Source organism: Haliotis rubra, unplaced genomic scaffold (assembly GCF_003918875.1).
Source record: "Haliotis rubra isolate DU_JTF1 unplaced genomic scaffold, ASM391887v1 Scf404, whole genome shotgun sequence".
Lineage (NCBI taxonomy): Eukaryota > Metazoa > Mollusca > Gastropoda > Lepetellida > Haliotidae > Haliotis > Haliotis rubra.
The window spans coordinates 528,482-541,119 of record NW_025767085.1 but is presented as its reverse complement, the minus strand read 5'-3'; the positions used below and the strand labels follow the sequence as shown (position 1 = coordinate 541,119).

The 12,638-nt window shown below is 38.9% G+C and overlaps 1 protein-coding gene across 2 annotated transcripts in view; it reads left to right on the top strand.

The window, feature by feature from the left end:
- Positions 1 to 12,638, top strand: part of LOC124287689 (microtubule-associated protein tau-like) — a 131,404-nt gene that overhangs the window by 26,878 nt on the left and 91,888 nt on the right. For both annotated transcript variants that reach the window (XM_046724208.1, XM_046724207.1), the window contains exon 2: positions 10,601 to 10,746. In XM_046724208.1, the coding sequence (XP_046580164.1) occupies positions 10,692 to 10,746 (55 nt within the window). In that variant the 5' untranslated portion in view covers positions 10,601 to 10,691. The remainder of the gene's footprint in view (positions 1 to 10,600; positions 10,747 to 12,638) is intronic.

Here is a 12,638-nt window from a genome sequence, read left to right as displayed (position 1 = left end):
TCCTTATCATTAACAAAAAACATACTGGTAAAAACCTTAAGACAGGTGCACGAATATATACAAAATACAACCATGTCTGGTATATATATGTGTACACCTATGTAAAGAAATTCTCAGTCTATACCTGTATTCTACACCTGTATTTCACACCTGTATGTTACACCTGTATGCTACACTTGTATGTTACATCTGTATGCACAGCCTCACTCACGGTATCTCACACATATAGACTGTAAGAATAAGAATCTCTCTAGAATAACAACAAATCCTCTCAAGACTTGCATTGTAAAATTCACCTGGACTTAACAAAAGAACTAGAATATGAAAGTGCAGATACTCTACAGTTATGTTTTAGTACTACCCTGCATGTTTCACTGTAGCATGAAGACACACTGCACATGTGTCAGTATATTCTTAACCTGGGTCAACCATTGCCGTGTTTCTCTGCCCTTTGCCAAACAGTTCTCAAGTTCCAGTTAACCTGTATCTGGTAGACATTCTTGTATTTCCTCAACAACACTACAGCCATATTGGTTCTATTAGGACAACTTACATATGTCAAGTACAAGCTTAGAGATTTGATGGAGGCCAAACCATGTTAGTTTTGACACTAGGTATGAGGGGAGTCTAAGGATGTGTCCTACCATGCTGTAGGTCTACTAGTGGGTCAACTGGAGTCAATTGCCATGACAATGACCTACTTTATGCTGCACTAGATCAGATTTCTGTGATGTAGTAGCTAGGGAACTTTGGCAGCATCTCCTGGCCTTTAACCTCAGTAACTGGTGTACTGTATTTGTTATATATTAGCAAAGGAAGCATTTTGGAACTTGGTATCTAAATGTCTAAATTGTTCACAGAAGCAATATATTAGTTATCAATAGGAAAAATAGAGGTCAAAGGCCCAAATAAGCTGCTTATCCGGGTAAAGTACGCATATAAAAATTTCCAATTACGTATTGAAAAATAATTGTTGCGTACCAATTACGCATTTAAAATGTTAGATACGCAAAAAGTTTAAAACAAATGCGTACGGAATATATTTATAAAAATCGCTTGCGTAATGAAAAAGACATTGATTGCTGTCAAGTTGTACTGTTAGTATAGGACAAGTGTTGTACTGTCAGGTATAGGATGAGTGATTTTTTATGAAATCATTTCCATTATATTTAAGTTGGTTTTGATTAGGTATGACATAAGGCAGAATATACCTGCTTAGTAAACTTACTCAATGACATAATACATAGGTGAGTAAAATAACTGAAATGCGCACATATTTGAAAGCAGTGGGTAACGAAAAATGAAATTCCCACTCAACATTCATAATACCCACTCCAAAAAATACAGTGGGCACAGTACCCACATGAGCTAAATCTTATCTGGAGCTCTGTAGAGGTTGTTGATAAATGAGGCTTGTTTCAAAAAAGGAAGATTTTTGGAAAGTAAATGTAATAACTGAGAATGACAGAAATGTTTTGAAAAAAAGAGAGGATTTTTGGAAAGTAAATGTAAAAACTGAGGCCTTGTTTGAAAAAAGGAGGATCTTTGGAAAGTTAATATAATAACTGAGGCTTCGTTTGAAAAAAAGGCGAAATTTTTGAAAGTAAATGTAATAACTGAGGAATTGTTTGAAAAAATGGAGAAATATCGGAAAGTAAATGTAATAACTGAGGCCTTGTTTGAGAAAAGGAGAAGTTTTGGAAAGTTAACATATAAACTGTAGGCCTGTGGAATTTTCATACACGTTAATGATAAGTATGTATATTTACTTATCATAACTTACAAGAATTTGAGGCATTCATCTGGGACATTATGAGTAACTAACTAAAATGAACTACAGGATATTGGTATCTCACAGAGAAAAGACAACAACGTAGTGTGATTAATATTTTAATTAGACCAATCCCATTTCATTTATTTTTTCCATCATCATCTTACAGAAGTATATTAAAGAAACAAAACATTGTTTTTTATTTGATCCTCTTTAAAAAATATGCTTTGATTAAACTCGAAACACAATAATTTTTATATAGATATTTTTATTCAAGCAATTTATACAGTTTTGGAAATTTGAGATCTGCAAACCAAGAACACAGATTAGTCGAGTATTAGTTTCATATGCTGATAGGTTACATGTGGTGTGTCCATATATGTGGAATATGCCTCCACATAGCATGTAAGCTGTTGTATGATACTGGATATGGTGTTATTGACTGGAAACATTCTAATACCTCTGCTTAGTTTGTATACTCCACAGGGAGTTGAGAATGGAATTTGTGTGCACACTGATCCATAGGCGATATCACAAGATTTGATTGCGTTTACAATTTATTTGATGGATGCAGTCTGGAGCATAATAAACAGACAGTTTCTCTTCTTTCCCTCTTCTCACTTGATAAGGAATCACTTCTATGTCCTGCTTACAACTTACTCAGGGCACAGGCACCATACAATATTAGTGAGCTTGATGTTGTGTGTAGCCCCATCTTTAACACTTATCATAGCTGCATCAGGTTTTGATAACTTTCTTCCTTCCATGGCTCTACAGGTGGACTGTGTGGGCAGGCTATATTCTTCATATTCCCCACTTCTCCTGTGTCCTTCCTCTACAGACTCCCCCTCCTTCTGTAACCTTCCTCTACAGATGGACTGTGTGGGCAGGCTATATTCTTCATATTCCCCACTTCTCCTGTGTCCTTCCTCTACAGACTCCCCCTCCTTCTGTAACCTTCCTCTACAGATGGACTGTGTGGGCAGGCTATATTCTTCATATTCCCCACTTCTCCTGTGTCCTTCCTCTGCATACTCCCCCTCCTTCTGTAACCTTCCTCTACAGATGGAGTGTGTGGGCAGGCTATATTCTTCATATTCCCCACTTCTCCTGTGTCCTTCCTCTGCATACTCCCCCTCCTTCTGTAACCTTCCTCTACAGATGGACTGTGTGGGCAGGCTATATTCTTCATATTCCCCACTTCTCCTGTGTCCTTCCTCTGCATACTCCCCCTCCTCCTGTTACCTTCCTCTACAGATGGAGTGTGTGGGCAGGCTATATTCTTCATATTCCCCACTTCTCCTGTGTCCTTCCTCTACAGACTCTCCCTCCTCCTGTTACCTTCCTCTACAGATGGACTGTGTGGGCAGGCTATATTCTTCATATTCCCCACTTCTCCTGTGTCCTTCCTCTACAGACTCCCCCTCTTTCTGTTACCTTCCTCTACAGATGGACTGTTTGGTCAGGCTATATTCTTCATATTCCCCACTTCTCCTGTGTCCTTCCTCTACAAACTCCCCCTCCTCCTGTTACCTTCCTCTACAGATGGACTGTGTGGAGAGCCAGTACTATTCATATTTCCAATTTCTCCAGTGTCCCCTCACAGTCCCTGAACCACATTATTTTCTCTACGTCTAGCCCTTCCTGCAATGCTAAATACCTAAATGATTATGTTACTATAAAAATTATATATATTCAGAGACTAAGCGTTAGCCTAGTGTCAACCCTCTATAGGTGGACTGTTTAGGCAGGCTTTTCTTCTTCATATCCAAACATCGTCTGTGATGATCTCTGCGGGCGCTGTTTGTTTTGTGCAGCCACAAAAATAGAGAAACATGTTTATGCTGCTCCTGCGAATCTCTGGGACTGCAGGAAGTGCGGACTGCTTGGCCTGATTCCACAATGTCAGAACAACTGACAGCCCATGTCTACAAGTGCTTATTTACCTGTGCTATTTGGGAGGGAGCTATAGGGTCCCCGTGGCTCTATCTACTGATGGTGGGTCCCTGCTTACTGGGCAGCACCATGGAGCCTCTTCCTTCAGGAATTAGGAGCCATGACTTAATCATTAGCTGTCAGGTGGTTCCTGCTTAGTAATATATTGAAGCCAAGGTGGACCAAAATAACATTGTGTTTTTGTGGGAGAAATGTATATGCTCTGACATGGCATCATGGGGTGCTGGCGGTATGCATGTGGTGTTGTGGAATGTTGGTGCTCTAATTTGCCGAATTGATTGGCTAATGAAGCTGGAGTCGTTCAGCAGTCAGATTTACTTCAGAAAGTGACAAGAAGCATGTGCTTTTGTTTTGATGGAAAATTGGTTGATTGTTAGAGTGCGGCCTTGCTGGGAGACTCAAGGAGCTTCAGAAAGATATGGAGTTATTTCTAGTTTGAGATCAGAGTGTTGATGAAGGTTTGGTGGGAGGCAGATGTTACATCACCTTTAAAGATACATCAAGTAAATGGAGTTTGACATTGGAGGGTTCACTGTACTTGCGGTGATATCAGTCTGTCTGTTTAATTAATCAAGTTAAGAGGTCAATAACAATCTGTACAACGGTAAAGTTCTATGGATATACAACTTCTTTGTTATCCCCCGCCGCACGTTTAACGCGAAGCGGGGGATATAGTATTAGGCTCCGTCTGTACGTCTGTACGTCCATACGAATTGGAATATCTTAAGAACCGTTCACTAGATTCTTTTCATATTTGGTACCTAGGTTCATCACACTATAAGAAAGGTCCAAGTCAGGTTTGGTGACCTTGACCTTCATTTCAAGGTCACAAGGGGACTTTCACGTTTTACCTGCATGTTAAGCTATCTCAAGAACTGAAAAATATGTGTGTAACAACTAAAGAGCAAGAAAATGTTTTTGTTGACATTTAACTTCATCTTAAACTTTCATTACTTTATAAGTTTGATTTGATAATTTGCGGCAGGGGATTATGTCACCTTAGTGACAATGCTTGTTATTATTGTAAGCGATGTTTGGGTGTAGATGCTAACATCATTATCAAACCTTATCATGCATCACTTGCTTGACAATGGTATTAGCATCTACACCGAAACATTGCTTATGTTAGTAATAAAGAAGTTGTACATCCATAGAACTTTACTGTTGTTCTTCACACCAACCTCTAACTGCCACTCAAAGAAATTCAAAACAATCTGCTTTATGATCTAAAAACTTGTCATTAATATACGAGACTTGTTACAGGTAATAGTAACATCTGGGTTTTACACAGGAATTTGATAATTGGTTTGTTTTGTAACTTTTTAAAATTTGTGAGTGAGCGAGTGAGTGTGATTTTATGTTGCATCAGCGTTATTTATACCATATGGAATACTTCCTCATAAGACCAACTTCGTTTAGGTAATAACTGCATATTACATTCCAGAGTCATGGTGCACTGCTAATTCTGTATTGCGGCTGATATGTGTTTTCATTCACAGGGGCGTGTCACGCTTAGAAACAGTGTTAGAAAGACATATAAGTATATAGACCCTACCCTAGTACTATATAAAAGGAAAGGGATGTAACGAAGGAACCACCCCCTCCTCAATCTAAGTTAGATTTCACCTCGTAAACTATTTTTAAGGCCCCATCGAGGCCTACGGATCAAAAGCGAGATGATTTCCCTACAAAATGAGCTATAAATGGTCACAATCGGATCATTATTTCAAAAGTTATACGCCACGACTCACCGAAAACAGCTACCTCCGCAATTCCAAGCCAAAATCATGGATCACCCAAGACAGCGAAAACTCACCTTTTAAATTCGTTTATTAATTCCACCCACGTTGACAGCACCTATGTAGGGCTAGATTCGATCGGCAGCGCCATTCCATGGTTCTAAAAACTTATTGCAACATCTACAAATCATTTCCTCGACAGTAAGCAGACATTTTCTCCAAAACCATCGGCAATCATACTCACTTGTCGGCCATAGATGGCCTTGACATTTAAGTGACCTGAGCAGTAAATTTGTGAGAATAATTTTAGAGGTTAAATATTTATAAATATAATTTCCTAAAAATGAATCAATATCGAATGCATTTTTACAACCTCTAAAACTATTCTTAACAATTTACTGTTCCGTACATCATCCAAAATATAGGATTATTGCAAAGTTCATATTTCACGCCCATTAGAAACAGTCAAAATCTTACAGTATATTATATATTCCATCAATCGGATTGGCCCAGTTTCGTTTCTGCGAATCTGCTCAGATCACTTGAATGTCAAGGCCATCTATGGCCGACAAGTGAGTATGATTGCCGATGGTTTTGGAGAAAAATGTCTGCTTACTGTCGAGGAAATGATTTGTAGATAGTGCAATAAGTTTTTAGACCTGTGGAATGGCGCTGCCGATCGAATCTAGCCCTACATAGGTGCTGTCAACGTGGGTGGAATTAATAAACGAATTTAAAAGGTGAGTTTTCGCTGTCTTGGGTGATCCATGATTTTGGCTTGGAATTGCGGAGGTAGCTGTTTTCGGTGAGTCGTGGCGTATAACTTTTGAAATAATGATCCGATTGTGACCATTTATAGCTCATTTTGTAGGGAAATCATCTCGCTTTTGATCCGTAGGCCTCGACGGGGCCTTAAAAATAGTTTACGTGGTGAAATCTAACTTAGATTGAGGAGGGGGTGGTTCCGTCGTTACATCCCTTTCCTTTTATATAGTACTAGGATAGGGTCTATATACCTATATGTCTTTCTAACGCTGTTTCTAAGCGTGACACGCCCCTGTGTTCTCATTCCCAAATTGCTAGGATCGAACCAGACTTTAGAACTTACTGTACAATGTTGTTGAATTCAGTACACTCACTCATTTCTTTCAAAACCATGTGTATCTTAAACATATGATAAATAGGAGCACAATACAAGAAACATTGTGAAACTTAAAAATAGGTTTGCAGACATTTCTATTCAAGGGGATGACATTTAGAAGATGAATAGAAATTGCTGGGATTCATCGTATTTCAACACCCGCAAATTTAGTTTAAAACCGACGGCGTTATTATCTGATCACATATGATTGTACTCACCATCAACCTTGAATAATTCTTCCAAGAATTTGTCGTCTTCAAAGACTGTATCAAAATCCCCTAGAAACAAATTGAGGTGGTAATCTTCCTCCATTATGCAAATTCATGCAGCGAAAGTAGTACGGTATTAGTGCCATCGTATTAATGTGCGGTTATTAGCTCATCATTTTCAGGTACGTCAAACAGTATTCGACAAGGGTAATTTACCAATCAGATTGCGGAAAACACTTACTATGGTTTACAATGTTGCACAATTATGTTTTTAAACAAACATAAGGGTTATTATATGTTATTATTCTCAGTGAGGCTACAATTTCTCTATGATGACCTTGGGGAGAATTGTAAACTTTCAAATATATGTATAGATAAGTAAAGATCTCATACTGTTGATCACTGGATTTTCTGGTCCAGACTCAAGTATTTACAGCAAACAAACAACAGAGATATAAATCGAAAGAGAGCTGAGAAAGTGAGTATGGTATGGCAATATTTCAGCAATACGACGGCAGGGGACACCTGAAATGGGCTTCACACATTGTACCCAGGCTGGGAATAGAACCAGCATTATGAGCAAACACTTTAACCACTATGCTACCCCATCGCCCCTTTAAGAGCCTGGAAGGCAGGGCTATGATGTACTCAGCCGAGGGGGATGGGAGAATAGTTCAAGGAGTACATCTGAAGAGGAGAGATAGTGGATGTAGGGTAATGTTTTGAATTTAGGATGGGTGAGTGTGATGTTGATACTGATTTCCATATTTGTACGGCATTGACAGGACATTTGGCCAAGTACATGCAGCCATGATAAGATAAGAGCTTGGAGAGCTGTTCAAGCATTGAGTGCTGCTTCCACATGTATGTAGGAGCACTGTGTCAGTTTGTAGCAGTATGCAGGGAGAAATAGCTGTGTATATAGCCTACAAATAATGACCCATTTTGTTGATGAGTTCTACAGCGGATATTTTAAATATTTTCTATCATACACCAATTTCTGAGGCTTCTCTGTCTTATAACATATATAGGTCTTTGCTACATGGAGAAGACTGCCATGTTGGTTGGTTGGCCCAGTTGTTAAAGGTTGGGGGATTCACTGCTTAGCTGACTCCATGTCTGAAACATTGAATCAGGGGTTCAAATCCCAGAGTCTTCCTGATGGTTTCTAGGTTTGTCAACCCCATAATACCTACACTAAAGAGTTTCACCAGACAGGTAAATGCCTGAGACCTGAATCACATTGGGCTGTCCTCTCAAGGAAGGATATGTAATAACTGAAGTAGTGTTCAAACCGCAACTAGAGTTAAAACAACTCCTCGTTTGGAATATGTACAACAGTAAAAACAATATATTTTGTGTCTGGTATTGATCATGATTGCTGAGTATAAGGACCCCTCTTTTGTAAAACCCTGCTGAAACACCATTACATACAGCTTCAGTATGCTGTAGGGGTGACTATTGAGGGGGAAACAACTATTGCGATAGCGATAGTCTATTGCAACATATTATTGAGATAACGATAGTCTATTGTGACCAACTATATAACGATAGTCTATTGAGATAACGATAGTCTATTGTGACCAACTATTGCAATACTATTGCAATAGTCTATTGTGACCAACTATTGCTATACTAATGCAACTATTGCAATAGTTTTTCTCTCCTTGAATTGTCTCATTTGAAGTCATTACCAAAATGAATTTATAGTTTATATGAAATAAATACAAGATGAGTTAGTTTCTGTCTCTTTAATAACTGACAAGAAACTTGAAACCCAAGTAAACAAGTTAAAACATAAACAGTTGAATCATAAACTCAATGAAGCTGCAAGTCTGCACCCTAACATCCTGTATTTTGCACTGCACAATTATCAACATAAGTCAATTACTAAGCTGTCGATAGTCACACATACTATCGATGCATCAATAGTTTTTCGTTTCTACCATTTTTTAATTGCTATCGGAGACTCAACAATTGCAATCCATCGATAGTTCAATGCATCGTTACAGCCCTAGTATGCTGCAATATTTATGAGACAAGTGATGGTACTGACATGTTAAATATGCTTCCAAGGGACCCGGAACAAATTAATATCTTCAGAATTTTTTATCATCGATTGTCACATGAATGTTGCAGGTGAGCTTCAGTACTTATATCATATCATAATAAGGTGAGCTAAAGTTGCTAATCAAATTAGATTCAGTACAACACAAGGTGAGCTATGGGTGTATACAGTGTATTATAAGGTGATCTGTAGTTGCATTCAGTGTTTTACCAGTATGAGCTATATTTGTACTAAACATATTGCAAGGTGAGCTAGCCACTTACTTTATGTTCAGGTGAGCTACAGTTACGCTTGTGTAATGGCTTCCACAATGTGTAGAACATGGTATTGTGTCAATATCATGTCTGAGATTGTTGAGAAACAGTTCTGTCTCAAGTTGACATGGGATATCAAATTTGATGCATGAATAAACCCACCAGTTGACATGGGATATAAGTCTTTGAATAAACCAGCCATTACATGCTTATCATTTCCCATCAGCCTTGCAGCAGTGACTCTTCCATGACAATGAAATCTTGCATCATAAAATAATAGAAAAGTTTCCTACTGTTCTTACCTTACAGCAGTGGTTCTGTGCACCAGGTGTTTTTGTTTGGGGGAGATGTTTGTCGTCTCTAGTGTTACTTTTGATGATATATAAACACAGTTGTGTCATCACATGACAAAGACCTCGCTTTGATTTGTTCACAATGCTTTAAAAAGGGTTTTTACAAAAACCCGCAGCTAGATCTTCTAATTATATAACACACAATGCAATCTGCCCTCTGTTAAAGTTATCCTATTGGCATTTGGAAAATTCTGAATTTTAGTAACCACAAATTTTATCAAAACAGAGCTTTTTTTCCCTGTCTGTAATTGTTTCTAATTGGAATTGCATAAAGATGTTGGTCTGCCAAATATGTTCTCTGCTTTTACTGGCCATAGAAATCCTGCATAATTATAAAAATGTTCAGTGTTTGTCGTTGAATTCTTTATCACATATTGATGGTTGTCACGGTCACATTTACTATTACGTGGTGTGTTTTAATGTATCAAAATACATTAGTTTATCAAAATGATATCGAGTTACCTGTCTTTTTAAAGGAAATGTGAGAAGAAATATAAATTGTACAAAGTAGAATTTGAGGAAGCTGACTCTTTTTAGCATTAAATTAAAAATGGGATTAAAATAATAGAGTTACTAAATTTAATGTGTAGAAAATACTTCTAGTTCTGTTTAGAAATGTTTGACTTTGTAGAGAAATGTAAATAAATTTTTGAATGTGCACCTTTAAGTAAAATGTCAATATCTAAAATTTCTGTATTAAATTTTTGTCACAATGCTTCACCTATTCTTGATAAAAGCAGGAAGGAAGTGCCATATCTGGGCAGGATATTTCAATTTTGCCAGCATGGTTAGCACGTTGACTGAAGAACCACACAATCTTGAGGTCATTCTATAATGTTCCAGGAAGGGAATGTCAAATATTTGATGGATTGACATCCAACCTTGAATTACATGCTCCACAAATTTCAAAGAGCGCACTGAGGTGCATGTCAACAGAAGCGTACAAATGGTTTAATGTGAGAACGATGCCTGTTAACCGTTTAAAGCACCCCTGATTACCCGCCCTTTTTCATTCTTTACACAAAGAGGTTGTGGATCAATAGCTACCTAATTAATAATCTATGCATGGATCGATCCACTATATTGTTAATGCTGTCTCTCTCTCGCAGACTCCCGAAGATAGCAGTGAATGGCTGCCGAGACCTTGCCTTGACTCACAGCTAGCAGTTAGCTTAAGGCACCCAGGAATTACTCAAAACTATGGCGGAAGTGGACAACGGAATGGATACCATGCAAGCTAACACTAATGATGGCAGTAAGTGATGAGACTTGTTTTCGGGTACTGTTGTTTGGTCCCAGAATTGTCTGGAAGGCGAGGCAACTAGTTATGGCTGACATGCAGATGTGGTATTCCACAAGTGTGCCGGCAGTCTTGAGTAGATATATGCAGATTTATAACGGTATTGATGTGTTTTTGATGTATTACGTTCTTTATGTTTGTTTTTTGCAATAAACAGCCAGGTTCTCAGTAGGACAGATCACGTTACCTGGTCTGCATAATCAGCTTGTGGCCACATAATTCAGCAATGTCAAGTGGGCTTTGTATAATGTTGGCGTGTCAGCTTTGTAGTAATTTTAGCCGATGCTTTGAGTAAACATGCTATCTGAGGTATTACGCCAGATCTGCCATTTCTGCTGTGATTACATCAATAATTGACAGATTCAGCCTCATTGAGCCTAAAAATATACACACATATATTTATCCTTGCTAGAGGGGGAGGAGGAAGGGTAGTGGGGTGGTGATGGGGGTAGGGTGGGTGTGGGGTGATATAGGTTTGTTATATCCTAGCCAATGATGTCACTGTTGTGGAATAATAATGCTGCAGATGCTGATATGATTCATATGACATGGCACTATCAGATAATGGTAGTCTATATTTAGCAGTGACACAGATCGGCTATGCGTGCTTGGAACACAGGAGCATTATGAAGGGTTTTAGTCCACACATTTGTTCTCTGTCAACTAACAATAGCAGGCTATACAGTTGGCAGCTTGTGGAGCTGGTGGTGTTCAAACTGCCACATTGATCTGTCTTTGATACGCTCCATGTGCTTTATGGACCTGTGGACACACTGAACAAAGCTGGAGTGGAAGTCAGGAATGTCAGGTGGATGTTGTGAACTCAACTGAAACTGTAGTGGGATTAACTGCCAAGATGAGTCACCCCTCCCAATACCAGGCCCCCTTTCATTTACTCTCCTATGTGCCACTCTATCCCTACCTTAGACAACCTCCCCTTGACCCTATTGCCCTACCCTAAGTGTCCTCTTCCTTGACTGTGCCCAACTTAGCTCCCTCCCCTGTGTCAGCAGCTCTAGCTGAGATCCCTTCAACCCAGTTCTACTGTGTATCCCCAATCTGTCCGTGTATACCTTCATGTATCTGTTCAACTGAAACTCTCCCCCATCCTCCCCCACCCCATGCATTGTGAACATCCACCTATCCCTCCCCCTGTGCCTGTCCTTTCATTGTGCCTCGCTGTCATTGTCTCCATTCCATTGTATCCCCCCTTACAGATATCCATGCTGGACCACCTCACTCTCCATATTTCCCTCTCCCCCTTAACCAGCCCCTCTCCTACCCCTGAGATAATCAGAGGCAGCTACTGTCAAGGGACTTGATAAGAAGCTTAACAGGCATTTAAAGGTAACATGTCCGGTATGACAATGTCTGTGTTATGGCATCTGTGTTTCCAAAGCTCATGATAATATTTATGATAGCTTGAGTCTTCAGCTGATGGCCTTGAAGGTGACATACTTCTGAAATTGACGAGTCAGCTATTCGATGATCAATTATGTAACAGTAGGAAGCTGCATGAGTAATTGATGAGGAATGACAGCAGTTCCCGTAATCACAGATTAATGCTTGTCATTATTATTTGTTCATTTGCAGATAAAGTCTTTGATGATTATTGTGTTGTAAAAATGTTATAGACTATCTATTTCAAACGCCACAGATTCAGATAAGAGGTTATCGTTTTATTTAATTTTACGATTATATAGTGTGTTGGAGGTTACAGAACTAACATGTTGAGAGTTCTGTATCACGATCGTCAGGGTATGGCTGAAATATTGTCGATGTGATGTCAGATATTAACTTACCCACTCTGTATCATGATTGTCAGGGTATGGCTTAGTCTGTCGTAC